The sequence below is a fragment of the Rhamphochromis longiceps genome, linkage group LG10 (genome assembly GCF_057381845.1).
Source record: "Rhamphochromis longiceps isolate RC_006_pf linkage group LG10, R_longiceps_female_GT1.1, whole genome shotgun sequence".
NCBI classification, from domain to species: domain Eukaryota; kingdom Metazoa; phylum Chordata; class Actinopteri; order Cichliformes; family Cichlidae; genus Rhamphochromis; species Rhamphochromis longiceps.
In genome coordinates, this window is record NC_140566.1 from 34,561,728 (window position 1) to 34,584,592 (window position 22,865).

The 22,865-nt window shown below is 39.7% G+C and overlaps 1 protein-coding gene across 1 annotated transcript; it reads left to right on the forward strand.

The window, feature by feature from the left end:
- The first annotated feature begins 18,728 nt into the window (after positions 1–18,728).
- Positions 18,729–22,073, forward strand: taf9 (TAF9 RNA polymerase II, TATA box binding protein (TBP)-associated factor). The gene is made up of 7 exons (XM_085421397.1): positions 18,729–18,830; positions 19,456–19,537; positions 19,688–19,824; positions 20,010–20,144; positions 20,222–20,303; positions 20,396–20,509; positions 20,745–22,073. Exons 1-7 carry the CDS (start codon positions 18,795–18,797, stop codon positions 20,900–20,902), a joined length of 744 nt encoding a protein of 247 aa, XP_085277523.1. The 5' UTR covers positions 18,729–18,794; the 3' UTR covers positions 20,903–22,073.
- The last annotated feature ends 792 nt before the right edge of the window (positions 22,074–22,865 follow it).

Genomic DNA, 22,865 nt, shown 5'->3' on the forward strand with positions numbered 1-22,865 from the left:
CTCAAAACAAATCTAGCATTCATAAGTCTCTTCAGGGTCTTTGCACTGTTGTTTCACTGAAGCCTTGGATTCCTTACTCTTTACTAAATTAAGTGTGTTTTTCTTTTTAAGATATAAGAAAGTCACTGAAGTGACGCCACCCAATGTTCTAAATAGATCCTGTAATTTGTTTGTTTTTTGGTTGGGTGTGTTTTGTCTCGTTAAAGTGGATTATGTTCATTTCCAGCTCCATGTTTTATTCTCGAGCTCTGTTAGAGCTTTTCTTCATTAAGGGCTCATAACAATGATTCCCGATTGGCCTTGGTGCAGTGCCCTCCAACTTTAAAGCACACTTTCTTCTGATTGGTAGCCTGCTGACGGTGTCCATGTTTAACATGAACATCTACCACTGCAGATGAAATGGGTCCACTTTAAACTTGTACCCCAAAGTCTCTGGAAGCAAACAGAAGCATGAACTGATTGCTTTTCTTGTTGTTTTACTGGCTGGTGGCCCAAAGGGTTAAAGCAACATGTTTGTAATGTGAAACGGGTCCAGCAGATCACCTGTTAGCATATTAAAGGCCCAGTGTCTTCAGTTCACTCAGGATCTTCTTCAGGTGACAGAGATTTAGTCAGCCAGGTTACAGTAATGCTGATTGTAATGGATAAAGCTGTGAAAGTAGCAATCCTGGTTTCTGTGTATGGTAGTTAAACCTGATTTTCCTGGTCACTGCAGCACCTGGAGCTGGTTTCCAGCACTGAGTGGGTTATTTTTCTCTTTTTTAATGAAATTGTTCACTTTAGAATGATACGTGACAAAAACAAAAACTTTTAAGTCCTCACATTTCAGAAGTTGCAAGGATTTTACTTGACTTTAGACTATTAAACTGAGACACTGTGAGAAAAAGCTGTTTTTCGGTCGACTTCAACAGACAAAATACTAACATGATATCAGAACAGGAAGCTACATCCCTCCAGAATAAGGCCCAGATGGGACTACTTTCACTAATCTGGTTACTTTAGTGCTTGTAAACCTATTTAGTGGCACATGGATGAGTGAAGCAGTGGTATGAGTGAGTAAAATCAGTCAAATCTTTTTTGTTGTTCTGCTCTACATACAGTGAATGTCTTGTAAATGTTTATGATCTCACCTGTCAGACTTTATCACATGTATATTTTCAAATGTAATTTTTATTAAAAAGGAAAAGCTTTATCATAAGAGGTTGATGATCTCTTTTTTTCATTCACATAATTAGAAAAGCAGCATAATGTTAAAGAAATGTATTTTCCAGACTAAACAGAACGCCTGAGTGTTACAGTGGAGTTTGTCCTCGAGGCAGTGCTTCTTGGCAGAACTGCTGTCGTTTTTTTCCTGGATGTTGACTGGGAGGAAGGGCTGCTTTAAAGCTGAAGTCAAAGAGCAAAAGTCTTGTGCAGTCAACACCACTGATAAATAACTGGGTGTAACATGATGGGCTGCAGCTGATCACAAGAAAGTAATTTCACTTCTTTTAAACCTCACTGGTACACATCCACGCTACAGCAGTGTTTCGCCTGTGGTTTTAGTTTGTTGTTAGGTTGCTGTGATGTGGTCATAAGACATCAATATTATGAAAATAAAATCATGTAATGCTCTTCATAGGTGTTAGAAGTTTTGAAATGCACACGTGGGTCTTCTTAGCTCATTCGTAGGTTGTTACTATGCAATGCGATGATTATGTAATATCTGATATGAATAACAACCTTCAGGGGCTGAAGATCTACCTGTGTGCTAAGTTTGGTTGCTTAACTCCTGAATGTGTAGAAGTGTTTGAAGGCAACAATCAAACAAACATGTATTACAGTAAGGCTGTACCGAAAAAGACTGAAGGGTGCTTCTAGATTTAATCGGGTCTTTCAGTTCAGTTAATCAATATTAAATATTTACAACGGGACACCCTCTCTCGATGGCACCTGCAACTACAACAGATGTGAATATGAAAAATACCACAAGAAAAATATTATTTTTATAATATTTTTATAAAATAATATTTTTCACCTGCATAGAGCCTCTTTCTGACCTAAATCCCACCCAATCTAAGTGTGCGTATTAAATAAAGCAGGCCCAATGACGGAGCCCTGAGGAATTCCACATGTTGTGAAATCTAGCTTTTAAGTATTTTAGGTTCCTTGACTCTAAGGAAAGTTTGTGTAATTGTATTGTCCAGTACCAAGATCCAAACTAGAGAACAAAATCAAATTACAGGCTCCCCCTATAAAACAGAAACTGGGAGGTCTTGAGTATGTTAAAAGAACCTCCAACATGTTTGATTTCCTTCAGTTTAAAAGGATTTAAATTGCAGGTTGAGCACCAACAAAAATAAAGGAAGCTGACTCGGATAAGCAGCATTTAAAACAATTTATCACAACATTAAATAATAATTAGAGCTGATGAGTAAACATCGTCCTTGCAGACTTTGGATGAATGTTGGTGAGGCGACATTATTGAAAATCTTCCATGTGTTGATGTTCACAACCAACCTGGACACCGGGGCTTCGTTCTTCCACAATGTACAGCTTTAGTTTTGGTATCCAGCTTTTGCATTCTTATTACTGTGGAAAGGAAAACTGGATGAGGTATACTTTTCGGTTCAGAAGGACGTCCATACAATGGTCAGAGTGCACCCACTCCATCCAAATCCCTTTGTGCTTTAGGTTATCATTGTAGTTTAATAACCATCTTTCAGGGTCAAGTGGTAAACTCGGGTCTCAAAGCCAACATAGTTGCGTGCACACACACACACACGTATTTGCTAACTGATCCAGCAGTTGAGGTGTGGTGTCCAAAGGGCAGAGAGGAACACTAGGCAAACAGAGCACAGTATCCTGCTATCTGCTGTGTGTGTGTTTGTGCGTCCATACTTGGACCTTTGTCCTTCTCAGATCATTTTACCTTCAACAATGTTCCTATCTTAGCTCTGATAGAGACTATCAGCAGTGTGTGTGTGTGTGTGTGTGTGTGTGTGTGTGTGTGTGTGTGTGTGTGTGTGTGTGTGTGTGTGTGTGTGTGTGTGTGTGTGTGTGTGTGTGGTGATAATGGTGACAGGTAAAGAGCTATCTTGAACTTGAGGCCACGAGTAGATGATGTTTTACACAGAATTTCATAAGTTCAGTATCCTGGGAGATTTACTAGAGCAATACTGATTGTAAGACTGTAACAAATCTGTTAGATGTCATATGTTGAACAATATAAATATGTAAAATGAAGAATGTATTAAAATAATATAGATACATGTTGTAACATCATGATACATTGATATAGAAGATTTAATATCCAAAGAGTTACGTTGTGACATGATGATGCTCACCCAAACCTTGTCCTCTTATACCAGCGTCGTTGTTTTCTGCTGTGGTTCCCTGTTTTCTAGACTTTAAGCATTTTATGGTGGCTTCTTTCAACAGCTTGATCAACAATCAGCAGCATAATAAATGCAGAATATGCACTAACTAAATGAACACAGCAACAAATACTAATTGTCAGCAAATGTGAGGTGAAGTCAGTCATGAGGTCACTATTCAGGGCTAAGTTGAACCTTCAAATGTGCAAATACATATATAGTAGTAGGAATTGTACAAAATATTTGTATATGCCAAACAGACGCTGGCACTGACAATGTCGCAAAGCTTCATTACGATTGTCTAGGAGGAGATAGGGAGCATACAAACATACATAATAACTTCTTCCCATAAAGATGTTATGAATGGAGCGACCAAAGCTGCTTTTTGTAGTGGGCTTTAAATATGTTTATTTCTGCTGTGAGGTTTGTGCGACTGTCACACTCACCAAACAAAGTGATGTTAAGTGTTCACTTCCACAGTTAATCAAGATTATTAAGTCACTGAGAGGAATTCTAAGTGGTCTAGCTGGCATCTTTGCTTGAAAAATCAACTTGAATTGCAACGTAAAGCATAAATCACAACAATGTCAACAGGAATATTAATTATGATAATCATTTTGTATTTTTCCATTGGTGTAAGAAGGTATTATAATGAGTGTAACATCAACATTTGTTTTGTGCTAATGTGCAAAAATACAGAGGCAAACAGTTTTTTTTAATCAATGTTAAAATGATTAATAACAGCAGATTTAAGGAAATGCAGATTTTGCCATCTTGCACTGAACAAAAACACTGGATAACTTTAGTCAGCCTGACGGCATATTTTATCTTTTCTCCAATCAGCATCTCAAAATTGTTATTATGACTCTAAAAAGAATTGAAAGTCTAAGTAATGGCATGCAAAGCAATAAAGGCCAGTCATTCTGCAATGTAATAAAAATATACCTTATTACAGAGTAGTGAGCATGCCAACAGCAGTTCTTCTGAAGAAGACAGTTAAGTTTATCAGGGAAGAAATCAACAGCAAGTTCACTTATAATTCAGGAGAGATAACAGACAGTCCCAGCTCCACTTAGTTCACTCATGATAAACTGCAGTACGAAAAAATGATACGAAATGCTGCAGCCAGACTCCTAGTGCACTCTAGCAAACAATCTCATATTCAAGACATACATTGTATTATATAAAAAAAGAACAGCCCAAGTTTTATCAATCTCCTTAAAAAGTACAGTCGTTGTTGGCCCTTTTTCACTGTAGCAGTAAAATGTGGCTCAAAGCACAGAGCCTTATTGAGAACTACCCACAAATACTTAGAACTATCCACCAGTTCAATGTTTGCACCATTTACTACTGATAGTGCACGATGGGGGGAGGGGGGGATCCAGGATGGGGTCCTTAGTTTTCAGGGTGTTAATCTTTAAAAATGACTGATCACACCAGTGAAATGCATGTTAGCCTGTGTACTGCGACACTCATTAGTGTACAAAATATATAATATGGGAGAGAGACAACATCCCTGTGGTGAACCAGTAGAAGAATTCAGCTGAAAACAGCCGTTGACTCTCACACACTGAGATCTGAGAAGATTAAAATCAAGTTTAAATGGGTTAAGAAGCTTATCAGCTAAAGATGTGGCTGGATAGTATTATGATACAGGGAATTTAATAACGTGATCTTGAATGCCACTACAAGGCCTGTATGCAAATTGCAGTGGATCAATAAGCTTTTCTGCCCGCTGCAGAATGATGATCTCTTCAAAGGACTTTAGTAGAGATTTTAAACAACACGCCTAAAATCATTCAGTCATAGTTAATTAATGAAATGTCAATTCTGATTTTACTGTCTAGCTGCCAAATCTATGTAAAATTACCCTAAATTACCTTCAAATAAGTGTTTTATTACCAGATTTTTAGAACTCGGGGTCTATCCTGTTGTTAGTGTTATGTTAGTCCATGCATCAATAGTGGGAGACCAACAGTAACACAGGTAGTCGAAAATAAAACATTTCCTTAAAATTTAGCAGACTTATATCCTGGTCATTTGCAAAGAGAAATAGACCAAAGACAACAATAGATAATCATCTGATTATCTGATTTGTCATTGCACAACAGAGGGCAGTCACTTTACTTTGTTATAATGGATATAAATAAGATGTCACAATAACATAAATAAAAAGAACCCGAGTTAATGTCTTACTGTTTTACAGTATTGGAATGAGAGTACATAGGACTGTGCCCACACATGACATGATTCACTGTGACACAGCCAACAAAAACATACAATGTCAATAATAAGTCGATGTAAGTGTGGACACCCACTACACTTTAGGTTTTACTCTTTTAACAGGCAGCTTTCACCTTCGGATGACAAAGGTAGCGGTAAATGTTAAATCACACAAAGCTATGTTGTTTCTGCCATGACAGGAATCTGACATAATAAAGACTTTTCAGAACTACAGTATCTTGTAACCACAGCCACAGAGGGTGTAGAAACGATGGATGTAGCCACCCTGATTATGTACACTCATTTGCAGCATCCAACTCTGAAGCCTCAACTAGAGCAACTGACACCATGGTGGGTTTTCAGAGCCAGAGGTGACCACATCTGGATGACAGAGTGGAGTGTTATTATCAGCTGATGCTGGCCGGCTTGGTTATCAAGCTGCATCCATAGACTGTATGCTAGCATCACACAGATCCATGCTAATTAGTGTTCAGTAACATCTAAATTAAAATCCTAAAATTTCAGCCAGCAGCAGCCACCTGTGTCATACACCTTTCAGTTAAAGAGGCCACGCCCCTAATAACGCAAACTTTAATCCTTAGTACAATTAAATTTTATTTATACAGCACCAAATCACAACAACAGTCGCCTCAAGGTAAGGTATTGTAAGGTAGACCCTACAATAATATATACAGAGAAAACCCAACAATCAAATGACCCCCTATGAGCAGCACTTTGGCGACAGTGGGAAGGAAAAACTCCCTTTTAACAGGAAGAAACCTCCAGCAGAACCAGGCTCAGGGAGGGGCGGGGCCATCTGCTGTGATTGGTTGTGGTGAGAGAAGGAAGACAGAGACAGAGATTAATAACAAGTATGATTCAATGCAGAGAGGTCTATTAACACATAGTGAGTGAGAAAGGTGACTGAAGAAGAAATACTCATTGCATCATGGGAATCCCCATGATGCAATGAGTACTGCATTGAGAATTTAAACAATGCAGTAAAAATGAACCCTTGAAAGAGGAAACCGCAGAGACCAGAGCTGCTTTTTGAAGGCAGCTGTAAAGATGCAATATATATATAATGTATAATGAGGTACAAACTGAATGATATGTAACAGCACCAGTTTGATGAAATGTGAATCCAAGCAAACCTAAGCGCTGCGTGGCAGCTCGTTTGTGTTGTGACTGTCTCTGCACTGAAAACACCTTTGTATTTGAACAGGAAAGGGGTAAATGCAACACAAACTTTCATAATTGCATGTTTTACAGGCTAATAAAAGTGATCAGATGAAAGATAAACTCAGAGGTGAATGAGCAGGCCGGCTGTATACAACAATCACACAACGATTCAAAGCTTTCTAAATCTACGGTGAAAAGATTCATCCGTGTTTACAAGTGTTTTTCTTCTGTAAAGGAAGAAAGTGAGTGGATCCGTGTTGTTAATAGCAACAGCTGTGGCGGTGTCTCATTTTTAGGTAAACAGAGGGTAATGAGAGCAGAGCTGCTCGGCCGCTGCCTCTTCACTGCCATAAAGTTTATTAGGGTGTGGACGCCATAAAAATGGCTTCACCACAGAGACACAGAAATGTTTGTTGAGGACGCACGATGAGCTCTGATATCAGTGGAGGATTCACCGCCAGAGTCTGGACATGTGGAGATGCAGACATCCAAACTGTGCCTGAAGCCTGATGAGGGCCACGTCCACTGTTTCAGCTTTAAGGGATAATAAAGATGGAAATGGGCAAATGTAAAGCAGACATGCAGTCATGTGACTGGATCTGCTCAAAGTGAAAGAAAATAAGACAGTGGGAGGAAGAGTTAGTTCTGCTGGAGGTTTCTTCCTGTTAAAAGGGAGTTTTTCCTTCACACTGTCACCAAAGTGCTGCTCATAGGGGGTCATATATATAGGGTCTACTTTACAAGTATTCTGATTCTGAATAAAAAGCACATTGAGGCGCCTTTAGTGCTGTATAAATAAAACTCAGTTAAATTTAAAATGTAATTTTACTCCACATGTTGAGAACTGTCAGCTGGGAAATGTTCCAGTGTGAAGCTCGGGATCAGGACTAACCCACAGCGGCGTGCAGGAACACTTCTTCGCCCGAGCCTGCTGGTCTGTTTTTGGCAGTTTCAATCTTCCTTCTCCATCTTGCCTGTGATAGAAGGTGTTTATGTTAGCCTAACCACGCCGTTTTCACATCGCAGTGTGGACAGCAGAAACGGAGGCTTTTGAAAATGATGACACCTTTTAGTCATATGATCCAGTCATGTGACCAATTCAACTAAGATGGCGGACAGCATTGTACAGCAGTTCTTTTGTTTGTGCTCAGTTTTGACAACCCTATTAAAGATTAAAGATCAATATCAGTTTGTACAAGCTCCAGATAAAACCCGGTGCTTTTCCTCGACATTTTGCCGCGACGCTCCAAAGAGCTGGAAAGTAAATAAACGGCAGACAGAAGTGACGCAGGTCGAATCGTCTTACGTTTCATCCATGTGCAGCACAGGAACAGCATTTTCAGTGCGGATGAAAACGACTGAAAACGAGAGTGTGGACGCGGAGCATTTCTTGACTCCTGCTCAGACTAAACTTCTTTAAATAACAAAAACTAATAATAATAAAAACTGTTTGTGGCTCATATTAAAGGGTGAAAAATGCCCCTCTGTAGGCTTGTGGAAGCTGGCCAATCAGAAGAAAGCAGCTATGTTAGCTTGTTTGAGACAAGAACCAGCAGAAGATTCATTATTATTATTCTTAGCTGCACATCATGCAAAGGTAGGCGAGCCGAAGACTAAAATGACTGAGCTGAGAACGCAGCTCCACCACATGATTTTCTACCTAAAGAGTGTGAAACTATTCACTGGGGAGGAGTGTTTTTATGACGGAGGCCTGGTGGCCGACTGCTGTTTGTGAGCTCTTTTAATGAGGAACGACATCCTTGTCTGTTATCACTGAGGTCAAATGTTCACCTGGCAGCGAGTCAGAGGACTTGAAAGGCCGAGGCTGCGGACGACAGCGAGGCCTGAACTTACGTAACTTTTTTTTTCTCTCGTTTTCATTTGTTTCCAAACGAGCTTTCAGCTCTGTTCTGCGCTTCCTGGTGACGGTTGGTGTGTTTGAGAAGAGACGCCTCCGATCACCAGTGACAACGTCATGATCTGAGCGGGGTGGCGGCCATTTCAGGACACGTTTTATCTCTTCTAAACAAAATGGCTGCCAGAGAGACCGCACAGTGCTGACCTTGAACAAATCCGTCAGGCGGGAGGCCGACGGCGACTTCGCACTGAAAGTCTTCAAGCGAGGCTTAACGCTGATGAAACGACTCGATGATGGCGAATTTAAACATTTGCAGCAAGTGAAAGATGTTTACTGCATCGTTCTGTCAGCAGAGGCAACAAAAGACAACAAAACAAGCAAATAACTCTCAGCCTCTCGCCAGCGTCTATAATCCTTCAGGGAGTCGTCTCTCACAGCAGCTCATCCAGACTTATACAGCCGCGTGTTTATGGGCCATTTTACCATAAACTTTCATTTACAATATACTTACTGCCCCTAATACGCCCCTGTATTGGCCGCATTGATTGTGGATAAACAGTGGAGTCGTAAAGGAGCAGTGCAGGAACGGTAGTGCGCTGTAAAGGTAAGATAATACTGAAGACATGATGGGGACTACCGGTATTCCCCCGAAGCAGCTCCGTGAAACGCATCCGATGATATTCTCAACATGGAGTGTGTGTGCGTGTGCGTGTGTGTGTGTGTGTGTGTGTTTTCACTACATTACTTTTACACATGTTTGTACAGAAACATTAACAAAAACATAAAATCACATGATAATTCAGTCTCATCTACTGAGTGTAAGACCAAAAAAACAAAATGTATGAAGAATAACTGAGAAAATGTTCCCAGTTTAATCCGTCAGCAAATAAATTTACAAAAAACATGAAGAAATGAAGATTATAGGATTAATGTAAGGGCAAATACAATTTTAAAAACTGAATAAATATACGTGAAAATTCAGGAAAACACACAAAGAATAACATAAAACAACACTTAAAAATAAAATTGATCACAAATACAAAATAGAAAAACAGAGAAAATAAATATGTTGGTTTCAAGACAAAAAAAAATCAAAAAAAAAATTCAATAATAATTTCTGACCCAATTTTAAAGTTCAGGAAAAAACACAAATATTTAATAGAGAAAAATAAACGTCAAACTCAAAAAGGAATTTGAAATACAAACATAAAGTAAACAGCAGATTCATAGTTACACTTAGATTCACATAAAGACATACACATATATCTGCTACACATTCAATATTATTACAGAACAAACTCTTAAACTCGCTAAAAAAAGAAACAGTGGCAGATTGTTATAGTTTATATCGTTTCATTTACTGTCTGTGTTTCTGTCTTCAGGTGAAACGAGCGGTTTTATGAACAGTGATTGGAGTCTATCAGTCAGACACATTGTTGTCTCCAATTATAGCTCATCATACAGTAAACGAGCGCAGCCCCATTAGCCTACATCAGATAGACGACGCTTAAGTGTGTCCCCTTATCTGCTCAACAATTTCATTTAAGTGAAGTTTATAATATTGTTGTGTCTACATGATTCACAGCCATTTATTAGGATTTTACTGCCTTTAATGTGAGAGTCATATACACTGCAGCAGCGTGCCGGCACTGTTTTTTATAGGAGACCACAAATTATTGCTGTATAAAGTTATAAAAAATTATAGTTTATGATTTAAGACTAAACTACTACAAAACTTATAAAATAAACCTCAAAAGTCAAACAGTGAGGAGGAACTCCACACTGTATATAAATGCCACTTGTTTTGCACATTTTCAACTCTGTATATTTTATATATTTTATTATTATTATTATTATTATTGTTATTATTATTATTATTATTATTATTATTATTATTTTTACTATTTAATTTGTAAAAATGTGTATACACACACACACACACACACACACACACACACACACACACACACACACACGTAGGAAAATATTTAGTATACACATCCAGAAATGCATACACTATTATATATTGTACATATATTTATTAGTTTCAGGTTGGCCATTCTTGTATTTTGCTCGTTTGTGTTGTTGTGTTTGCACATCTCTGTTGCTTGTGGGGCTCGCACACAAGAATTTCACTCGCATGTGCTGTGCCAGTGTGCCTGCACATGTGATGTGACAATAAAAGTGATTTGATTTGATTTGATTTGAATATGTAGAGCAGTGTGGTCTACTCTAAGAACAATAAAGGCAATAACAGAATTACAGCAAAAATAATTTTATGTTGGAAAAAACAACATAAAAACCACAAACACTGATTCTGTGCTGCTCTGAGTCACAGACACAAACACACACCTGCGTATAAAAGATATTTCAAGAATGTATCGCAGCTGATAAACACGGAATAAAGTCGACAGTTTTTATATTTGGTTTATTTATTATTGCATGTGTGAAGATTTTTAAATGTTTCATGTCTCAGCAGCAGCTCAGAGACCAACATGGCGTCCACGTGTTTATATTTAAATGCGACGTGTGAATCGTTGACGACTGAAGCTCTCGCTCTCATTCAGAGTTCGTCTGGTGTCGGATCTGATGTTTGGGCGAAAATGTTATGTTCTCATAACTGCAGTTTTCATATTTGAGTCTTTGAAACTAACTGCTGCTCATACTTCCCATCATGCACTTCTTCCTTATTTACTTACTGTTAGCTGCTGTGGGAAAAAGGAAGAAGCTCCTGTCAGAAGGACAATGCACTGTATTCAGGCCTGAAGTCATAAATATCGAACGTAAAGCAGTCAATAAATAACACGACAACCAAAACGAAGGTCATACAGTCAGGCTCCAGCACGGCGCTTATTTGACTGTTACAGGTATCAGCCGATTAGGCCACAGGTAGGCTCAGCCTGGCATCAACTTCTCATGCTGTGTTTGGCTTATCATCTCTGAGTTTCCATTAAAATAATGGCAGCTGCAGCTGTCTGAGCACCTAGCTGTGACTAACCATGTAGATGTCTGGTTTGTATGTTTTTTGTTCTCATGAGCAGGAAGTATACAATGATATATGATTACAGTTTAAACATATATTTGATATTTCACACTTTTTGAACGTCGGTTATTGTAAATATATATATATTATATATGTATCACATGAAATGTTTACAGTGTTTCAGATTCTTCAGCAGTGTTGTTGTGTCATATTGTATCCTGTTATACTGTAACAGTGTCACAGATAAAATGGGGTAAAATAAATATGTTAGAGAGTATTCAGTGTTAGCATAGCGTGTTATATTATAAACTGTTGTGTTGTATTAAAATGCTGCATATCCAGTGTTCAATGTAACACCTTACAAATGTGTTACATTATATCTTTTATCACATCATAACACGTCTCAAGGCAGTTCTTCCTCTCCAGCCTCTCCAAGTGATGCTCATAGGAAACTGATTGTTGGTGTTCTTGCTAATGTTGTATGTGTAATATACAACATGGCTATATGAAAGAGCTAAACGGCTGTGTCTCACATTAGCAGCAAAAGCAAAGATGGACCACAATGAAAAGCACCAACTCGTAATGATAATGATGATAATTACTGTAATAGAACCACACACACACTTTACACGTTAACCCTTTTCTCTGCTGTACTGACTCTCTGAACTCTTTGAGCACCTCTCACCTGCTTTTACCTGCAGTTTATAGATCTTAGTTTAACTGCAGGTTAGCGTGAGTCCCACCCGCCTCACCTTTCCTCCTCATTAACCTTCGTCCCCTCGATAGTGTCGGAGGTTTCAACACAGCTTTGTAGAACCTTGTTCCCGTCCAAGTTCATGTTTGGTAACAGCTGAAGAAACACAGAGTCTTCTTCTTTGTCTCGTTCATTTTATTCTGAAAACTCAAACACATAATTTGACCCACTTTTTAAACATTCAGACAAAAATTTAAAAAAGGAAATATTTCATTCATTTTTAAAGCACAAATGTTAAACGCTTCCTCCAGCTTCTCTAAAGTCAGGATTTGATGGTTTTCATTGTCTAATCTGTTGTTTGAACATCTGAGCAGCAGGACCTGTACCAGTGTCCTTACATCACACAGGCAAACGCATTAACTGAGACTCATACTGGAAGTTTTCATGTTCTTTCAGGTAAAAAAAAAATCGAATAATTAGTTTTTAGATTTCATTTTGACTTTTACATTTTTTTCTCTGCACACTTGAGAATGTAAACTTTGTTACTGTCAGCAGTTTATCTCATAATTAGTTTCTCATGATTTTGACTTTTTGTAGCATAATCGAAATTTTGTCGGACTCATTTTTTAGCTCATAATCTTTAAAGACTTTGTCATACATCCAGTTTTTACCATTAACTGTAATTATCACAATTACAGTGAGTCTTTTTTTGAGGCTGGCTGACTTGTGCTGCCAAGGTTTCATCCTACCAAACCATGACCTGTATTTACCCTGAAACCATTTATATGCTAACACTTTGAGCTTTAATAACAGAGACCAAACATTAGCATCAAAACCTGTGAGTTAAATAATGATGAATTATTTTGCTTTCCCTTCTCTAAGAGTTTCAGCTCTGTGTTTCTTCCTCTTCGGCCTCCAGGCTGTTAAACACAGTCAATAGTTAACCAGCAAAAAAAGTAAAAGGAAGTCATGGGGCGTTTGGAGTTCATCGCTCCTTGTATAATTTTATATGACACTCGTGTTCGGATTATATCCTCAATCATCTTAATGTTTTATATGTACGGGGAGCTGCAATCACAGAGATCATCACATTGTGTTGTTGCTCTGCCTGCAGGTTTCAGTTTTCTGTGAATCATTTCTTTGAGTGTTTGCAGAGCTCATGCTTCCCAGACTTTACTCCTGCACAGACTTTACACTCACATCAGCAAAAAGAGAAAGACAGACGAGCAAACAGAAAAGCACACTTTGAATACCACAGCATCATTCTCAGTTATCTTTTAACAAGCACAAAGTTTGATTCAGTTTAGATTTTGAGCCTGAAACCAAAGTGCAGTACCTTTGACAGGCCACTAGATGCTGGCCAAAGCATCCCTCCCTGTGCCATCATTTACAAAATTATCATCATGTTTTATTCAGTAACATTTGAAACTAGTGCGTGATGCAATAACCTCATCAGGGAGGTGTTTTCTGGGATGATCGTTCATCTGATGAGTGGGGTCGTTTTCTCATAGACTTCTATACAATCAGAGTTGGTTTGCCCCCTGCTGGTCGTTAGATAGAATGCATGTTTTAGGCATTTCCACACTGGCTTCACTTTCTGGGCCCAGGTGATGTTTGGACCGAATAATATCCTGCCCTCAGTTTTCTTTGTTCCGCATTTGACCTTCACTGTCAGCATTGTTTTTGACCCAGGTAGCGGGGTCATGATATCTGCAGTTACACATGTTCATGAGCTTTAGGACACAGCTGGCTCACACTGCATTTACTGGTGCATTCATTTATCCATAGCTGCCAACAATATCTCTCTAACCAGTAACTAAAAGACAATGTAGGTGCAGGAGTCCAGCATTTAGTCCTGACCTCGATCAATGACGAGCCGCCTAAGTGGTGTGGAAATGTGGCGACTGAAGTTCAAGAACAAACACGCTCGTTTGCTCCATCAAAGCGGCCCATCCCACAGCTCGACTTCGCCAATTAGTTGATTTATGTGTGTTTTCATATTTGATTAGCTCACTGAGGCCCTCCCTGCATGAGGTTCGATCTGACTTACCCCGGAGGGACAAACACCTGTCGACCTCACTCTGACAGGTGTTTGTAATTAATAACGTGTAACTGGGGTCTCTGCTGTCCTCTTAATCAGGTCATATGAGAGCGGGCTGATGAAAGAGTGACAAGAGTCACTGTTTGCTTTGTAATCGTCTCTACGGTTTCTTTAACAGCACTATTAACCCGTGTCCTACTGCACACCTGGGGGGAGGTTAAAGGTCATGACCCTGGGATGACCGAGAAGGACTCACACCTCTGAGCTGCTGCCTGCTGAAAATGCAAATTCTGCTAAAGCATGCTAACGGCCCGCTCTTCCTGCCCCTCACCCCCTCCACCACTATTTACCCAGACTGCACCTGTGACTGAGCGCGACTTTTAACACCAGGACAAGTCGATGAGCAGTTTTAAGAAGGTTACTTTTAAAATGTATTCCACTACAGATTACAGATTACATGCCCCAAAATGTAACGTATTCCGAATACTTTGGATTACTTAATATATTATCATGCTTTTTACAACTACATGAATGTCCCATTGCTGTGTGATTTATTACTATTACTGAAGGCTACTCTCCACACCAACACCAACCAGATGTTTAAATCTTAATATAAATGAGTAACAGTAGGTGGACATTAGGTAAGGCTGCACTTTTTGCAGTGATTAGATGAAACTTTATTAACCCCTCGGGTGGGTTCCTCCGGGAAATTCAGTTTCCAGTAGCAAAGCACCGTAAGAAGTTCCATGTTACAGATACATTAAGGGGAATGAGAGTAAGGATATAAGCATAAATACACCATATATACACATATATAGATACAGAATATACAATATGGATAAATAGGATTGAGTGAGTATATTGCACAGTGATTATTGCACAGTCGAATATAAGAAAAAAAAAGACAAAACAAAAAACAAATATTGCACAGTGTAGAAAAGCACCTACAACTCAGTTGTTCCCCCCTCCCTTGTCCCCCTGTCTCCCCTCCCTCTCCCCTCCAGTGAGGAGTTAAACAGTCTGATGGCGTGTGGGACAAAGGAGTTTTTAAGTCTGTTGGTTTTTGACTTTGAGATCTCGTATAGAAAACTATTCCTCGCGTATATAAAACAGGTCCGCGGCTCCGAACCGTAGTAAAGGGACCTCTGGCTGATACGTCAGGTTCGTGTCGGGCTTGTAGCTGAAAACTAGCTTTACTTTGTTGTCTGGGTCAAGTTTGCTAGTGAGAGACAGAGAGAGGCGTTGAAAGGCTGCTGCAACGGAACTTATTGTTTCAGAGGAAAACACGAACACAGCGTACAGTCGAGTCTTAATAGCTTACTTACAGCTGGGCTCGTCAGTGGTTATTATTATATTTACATGCTTCATACATACTATGCCTGTAACACTCTGCCTATTGCCTTCATATTAAATCTTTTTTTGAATAACACTTTTAAAAATGTTTCTTCACGTCATTGTGCAGCCGCAAGTAGAGGTGACATGAGCCGCGAGATTGAGACACAGACATTAGAGCCTCTTAATGCGTGTTTGGGTTTCCACCGGCGTGGAATCACCAAAAATAGAGACGGCATAGCCGAACATATGAAACAGGAAAGACCGCCTTTATTTCAACAAAGTAACTGTATTCTGATTACCACCTTTTTAAACGGTAACTGAATACAGTTACTCATATTTTGTATTTTAAACACATGTTACTCCCCAACACTGCAGAAGTGAGCTGGAGGAAGAAGGGAAGCAGGCGACAAACAAACTGCAAAATATGCTACAAGACAAAGAAACGCCTGCAGCCTCAGGCTCACGCAGCAAGGTGTTCCTAATGTTTTGCCCATACTATCATGATTATATTAATTGACCTGACAAAAAATGTTCAGTAACATAACTTATATTTTTATATATTATAATGAGAGCAGGTTCGAGGGATTTATACACTCAGTGTGGTAACTGCTACGTTACAAACAAAGGTCAAAGGTCACTGTAAAACATGCTCATTACTGATTTTTTTCTGTGAGAGCTGTTTTAGTTCTTTGTGGTTCAACACTGTAACAGCACTCGGGCAGACGGTGGTGTTTCAGCGATGCTCAGCTGTTCAGCATTTCACACTTAACACGGAGAAAACAGTGTGAAAGCACTTTGAGTACTCAGAGTAAAAGCTCGTCGTGTAAGTACACCTCCAGTTACCTGTGGAAAGCTGTCATGCTAAAGACAGCCAGAGACTCGTTCATTCGTCAGTGAGATGAAACTAAAATAATGTCTGCGGCAGGATTTCCGCCTCGCTGTTGAAGTTTTTCTGCAGATATGAGCGCCCTCGTTTACAAGTCTTAGAGACTGTAAAGGTTAATCATTTAAACACACACACACACACACACACACACACACACACTGTCATGCACACAGAGCAGCGTACAGTCGGCGAGGTGTGGCGGTTCTCATGGCTTTATGGCGAGAATGTGTGTCATAAACGCTGCGGGTAAATACAGGAATGCTGTCTGCGGCGAGCTGATGAATGGTTATTTGAGAAAAGCGTGTTTGATGATGAGCTCAGCTGTGGGAAGAACACAGCATCACTCTGTTTATCAAAATCTGACTCCATATCAAAGCTTTATTCTCTAATGGCTCCTGGGTGAAGTCCATGACCCAGACCTCTGTGGATGGTGTCGGCGGTGTTTTGGCTCCACGCTGGGACTCTTATCTGCAGAGCTGACGTAGGAGGAGTCGGATGTTCATCCATCCTTGCTGATATCAAGCGATTATCCTCAAGTCTATATTTCAGAGTCCTCTTCGATGTGGGAGGCCACAGGTCTACAGTCCTTTAAACCTGTATAATTTGAAATGTCCAGGAGGCGGCGACTCTTCTGGTCATAAATGCTTCAGTAAACACTCTCATGATGCGTTCATGGTTCCGTCAGCAGTTGGAGATATCATTGAATACAACTTCAAGCTATTTATGTAAACTTTGGTCTCATTGGAGTAAAAAATGGCCGTAAGATGATTGGGGACCCCAAAAGTGGAGGTCTGGTTGCCTTTGATCGCTGCTCCAATGGTGTCGGAATATCCTGGGAAATAATAAAAAATCCTGATTATCATAGATATATCTGGGTTATCAGGCAGCAGATAAAGCTGTGATTTAATGTTTATCTGTGACTTAATTTGGTGCGTGTTGAGTCGAGTGTTAAAGCTCAATAAATGTTATTTTATTGTACACGTATGTAAACAGAGTCTTACTTCTTGCTCAGCAAACACAGTGTGATGGTGAAATGTGACGAATTCCAAAGTCTCATCAGAGCGTTGGTCATGCAGTGGCTCGCTTCATCTTCTTACCGCGAGGCCTTCAGGCTGTAACGTCCGCTTCCCTCTCGTGGCGGCGTTATTCCCATCCTTGTGTTTGGATCAAGTATTTAGGAACACCTGGAAACCTGCAGAGACTCCTCTTTAGTCTCAGAGGTGAGTGACAGTGAATGTTTTTTATCACCTCTCAGAAAACACTTCTTCTTATCTCGTCATCAAGTTTTTCTTCTTATTTCCAAGTCACTGTGCCACAGTTATTATTATTATTATTATTATTATTATTATTCGTGTTATTTGTCACTAAAATTAACCTGCAAATGAAAAAGAAGCAGAAGTTTGTGTTTGTGAGATTCAATAAAAAATAGTTTATAGTTTTCAGTTTAATTTAATTTCATTCAGCAGATTTTTCCTAAAAGAGTGTCATAGAAATATTCAACCATTTAAAAAGTTTTAAGTGTTAATTTTCTGATTAATTTTTTGTTTGTCAAGCAGCCAAAAATAAAAGAAAAATGCAGACTGATTGTTTCAGAGATTCTTCTTGTTTTAATTTCAGTGAATTACATTTTTAGATGTTTTCCACATGTTTGGTTTAGTTTGATAACTTTGGTTTGTAGCTTATTTTTCACGCAGGCTTTAGAGTTCAATATGTCTTCCTGTGGCGCCCCCTGCAGGTACTGTGTAGTTATAACCTCAAAGATACTCAAAAGTTTAAACCATGAATATTTAGAGGTAGAACTTTGTCATATTTAAAAGACATAAAGTAGAAAAAACATCAGTTTAAATCAATGATAAACTTATCTCGTGATGTAAGCAAAATGATTAAAACGGGAATAAGAGACAAATCAAAAACCTAGATTTGCTCAACTTTAATGACTTACTTTTATTGTACTTTGAAGTTTATTAAAACGTGTTATTATGTGTTTCGTATTACTTATCTTGTTTTGTTAATTAAATTTGTCTACATAATACGAGACATCAGGTGTTAGTTGTAAAAGAAATTAATAAAATCTTGATTTTTCTGATTTATAAATTTGAGGTTTATTTTGAAAGCTCTTAACTCGGAGCAGTTGCAGTTCCTGTGTTTTCTTTCATTTCCGGATTCGGTCAATGGCTCAGCTGTGAACGGAAACAGTAGAAGAAGAGGAAGCAAAGGCGCAGCGAGGGAAGTTAAAATGTCTGCTCCGAAAACAATCCCGAAAGATGCTCAGGTCAGAAACGAGCTTTTTCATTTATATTGTACAGTTTGAGTCGAGCTTTTTGCTTTGCTCGATAATCTTTAATGCATCCGCGTTGCTCGTTAGCTAGACTGGCCTGTCTTAGCTAGCGACACTGCAACTCAAAGCAATAGCGGCTAACATGCTAGCCTGTCGGTGTTTTGGTGCAAATTTGGTTCACATTGGGGAGTTTCTTCTCCCGTTTATTGTCTGATGGTGAACTTTGTTGCTGGATTTGTGTTGATTAATTGGTGACCCTTTGCAGTTGTGCAACATGATAGCCTGCTTAGCTTAGCAACGTTGCCGTTCAAAACAATAGCAGCCGCACTCTAGCCTAGCCTTTAGTCGCGAGCTGTTGGTGCTTTGGTGAAGCCGTTTGTCACCCTATGGTGTGTTTGTAAATACCCTGGTTTGGTGCACCCTGCGAGACAAGGCCGGACGCTGTACCTCGCTCCAGCACCACGTTTCCGGGATAATTTATTTATCCAGCTTCTTTTATCCTGACAGTTTTCCAGAGAGTAAAAATGGGAGATGCAGTAAAAATCTGCGGGAAAAGTAAAATTGAGAGCATGTTTGAGTTTGTTGCACTGAGATTTTAAGTTATTCGTTTCCTCTGTAGGTGATGATCCAGATCCTGAAGGACATGGGAATCACAGAGTATGAGCCCAGAGTCATCAACCAGATGCTGGAGTTCACCTACAGTAAGTTATTTCTGTTTCAGAGCCAATGGGAACAATGCTCTGATATCCCGACTGAATATTTCTGACACTCTCGGACAAAGAAGGATTATTCTGAACTGCGAATCATGCAGGAGCTGTTCTGAACAACTCAGTTGTTGTTTGTGTCCACAGGATACGTGACCACCATCATCGAAGATGCCAAAACCTACGCCTCACACGCCAACAAGTCCAACGTGGACGCCGACGACATCAGACTGGCCATCCAGTGCCGCATGGATCAGTCGTTCACCTCACCTCCGCCACGAGATGTAAGTCTTCACAGATGGGCGTAACGTTCGCTTCTTGATTCGTTCGTCAGGGGTCTAGAATGTCAGTGAGGAAAATGGAGACTGCAGATTCTATTCTGATCATTAAGACCGTCACTCTACAGGAACCAGCTGACTGTAGCGACAGGGCTGATCTGATAGCTGCTTCACCCTCTCTGTGTTTCCAGTTCCTGTTGGAGGTTGCCAGGCAGAAGAACCAGACCCCCCTCCCTCTCATCAAGCCCTACACCGGCCCCCGGCTGCCCCCAGACCGCTACTGTCTGACCGCCCCCAACTACAGACTGAAGTCCATACAGAAGAAGGTGAGACACAACCTCTCGTGGTCATCCTCAGCTTTCACGTTGTCTTTGTTTGTGGTTACCAACAGTTTATTTTCCAGGTGTCGTCGTCTGCCAACAGGATATCGGTGCCTCGCCTCAGTGTCGGCGCCGTCACCAGCAGGCCGACCACGCCCACGCTCGGTGAGTTTCAGCTTTATCATTATGTGATTTATAAATCCAAGTATTAAAGTACGATTCTGGATGCTGAAAGCGTAGCGCCATTTCCTCCTCAGGGACGCCGTCTGTGCAGTCGGTCACCACTAAAGTCGGGACTCCAGTGTCTTTGACGGGTCAGAGGTTCACTGTGCAGATCCCGCCGCCCTCTCAGACGACCACCACCAAACCCAGTAAGAACAGAGCCGTTTTATTTTTTGCTTCATGCTTTGATGGAACAAGAGTCAGACGTATGAATACCTGTGAAAAACACTTTAATGTGGAAGAAACTGTTAAAAAGTTCTCCACCAACTCCTGAACCCACGGACAAAAATCTGTCCAGAGAAACATTTTAATGGCCAAACAGAATCATGTTTAAATGAACAGTTTACTTATATAAAAACCTTGATGCTCGCTCTGTCCCCATAGCAACGCCATCCACACCCGCTGTCTCCAACGTCCTCATCAACCCATCTCTGATTGGCTCCAAGAACATCCTCATTACGACCAACATGGTGTCACAGAACTCCGGCGGAGAGTCGCTGAAGAGGAAGCATGAAGACGACGACGACTACGACGCTTTATGACGCTGAATGCGATGCCGCCATTGCCACTTTTGTACTGACCTATAAAAAATAATCTCAGTAGAGACTGTAGGAGGCTCCTGACAGTTTGTTTGAGAGGAACACGACGCCTGCTCACAGCGGGACTGAAGCTGGACGGTGGGTTCAAAGCTGCAGGGCGAAGGAAAAGTGAAGTGATTCTCAATAAAATGAATAAAAGATGTGATCACGTCTGTTTGTTGGAACCCAAAATTTACATTTAGAACAAGAAGAGTTTTTAACTTATATATCTGAAGGTTTCACTTTTGAGTCCTGTAGTGAAAAATGTTCACTTCTGAAAAAAAAATCCCTAAAACATTTAAGTCAAACATTTGTGGGGGTTTTTTTATTTTTATTTTTATGAAATTGATGAAAACCAATAATTCCACTAATATCCAACAGTGAGTCACTCCTCATAGATTCACATGTTAAAACTTTACAGCAGAAATAATTATGTTTACAGACGTATACACAAACTGTTTGATAATTTGATCCTGAACAACTGTACATCAAAGTGGTGATACTCTTTTTTTTTTTTCTTTTTTTTTTAAATATAATACATTTCTTTATATTGTGGTGTAAGTACTTTTTGGTAACGGCATCTGGATGTTTGACAGTATCAGATTAAGAAGGATGGAGGGATCCTTCACTGTGACACAGACACAGTTTTGTGGTTTAATGAGAAACTGCATGTTAAAATAGACTGCATACAATTATATAGTTCTGAAAATGGTTACTTTAGTCAGAAAACATGAGTACACATGTTTAAAAAGCCTTTAAAGGCTCGACCTGAACTATTTTACTCCCCCCTTGATTTATAAAAATGTAATAAAGAGACCACATTGGGGGGGGTTGTGTTTTCTTACTGGTGTGGAGTTCCACAGGGCTCTATCATGGGCCCTCTACTTTTTGTTCAAACATTGTAGTTGTGACTTTCGTTGTGTTGCTTTAGTTTTTATTGGGTCCTGGATGATATGTTTTAAGATGTATACGGGGGAAATGCAGTAATTCAGTTTGCCATGGACTATTCTGCTTTAATGTATTCTGATGAAAAGTATGTTTTATCAGGGAAAAAAATGATCTTCACCCAGTTCAAGTCACCTTTAGCATAATTTAGCCTTGGAAGAGACACTGAACATTAAAATAATTGAGACTTCTCTCCTGTCAGACCTTATATGCTGGTTTATTTTTTTTTCTTTAAGAGCATGAACGTAAAGTGCAGATTTTCACATGGAAACTTTAGCGCTCGGCTGGATTTTGTTTTTCATGTCGGGGTATTTTAAATGCATTTATCTGACCAGTAATATTGCTGATGTGGTATCAGACTAGTTTGGATGTTACTGAGCACCAGGGATGGGAATAACGGCGTTACTTTTTTCAGTAACGAGTAACTAACTAATTACTATTTCTATCGTTACAACGGCGTTACCGTTACTAACTAAGAAAATGCGGTCATGTTACTATTTTTCAACAAACAGACGGTTGAAGCTGTCTTCAGCTTACCGCATCTTATATCAGTTGCACGGAAGTAGCTGTCCATAGCTGTATCCCAATTCAGGGTCTGCAGCCTTAACGGTCCACAAGGGCCGCGTACTTAAAGACCGCTAAGGCCGGAAGTGCGAGGCTTGTGAAATGGGGCGGTCTAGCAACCATGATACTAACAGCTGGAAACGTGTCATACAGCTTTGTTTGACAGAGATGAAGGAGAAAATCTTGTGTTCATTTGTTTGTTTCTACATGAGCTTTGATCATTCTCTGATTAAGCTCAGCTATTGAACGGCGTATATTTTAAAGTAAAGGCTTTAAAACCAAGTTAGTACAAACGTCACTAATGTCACATGACTTTGCCGACATGTGGCCAACAGTAATGTTTAATGTTCTTCGTTATTAAACATTTGCACATAAATAAGTGACAAAATATTCAGTACTTAAAGTTCACTCTTCGGCT

Excerpts from the sequence above, each read along its gene's own strand:
- taf9 (XM_085421397.1), top strand. The coding sequence starts at position 18,795 with ATGTCTGCTCCGAAAACAATCCCGAAAGATGCTCAG. Across the intron at positions 19,538-19,687 it reads GATGCTGGAGTTCACCTACA|GATACGTGACCACCATCATC; the intron begins GTAAGTTATTTC and ends TTGTGTCCACAG. Across the intron at positions 20,304-20,395 it reads GCCGACCACGCCCACGCTCG|GGACGCCGTCTGTGCAGTCG; the intron begins GTGAGTTTCAGC and ends TTTCCTCCTCAG.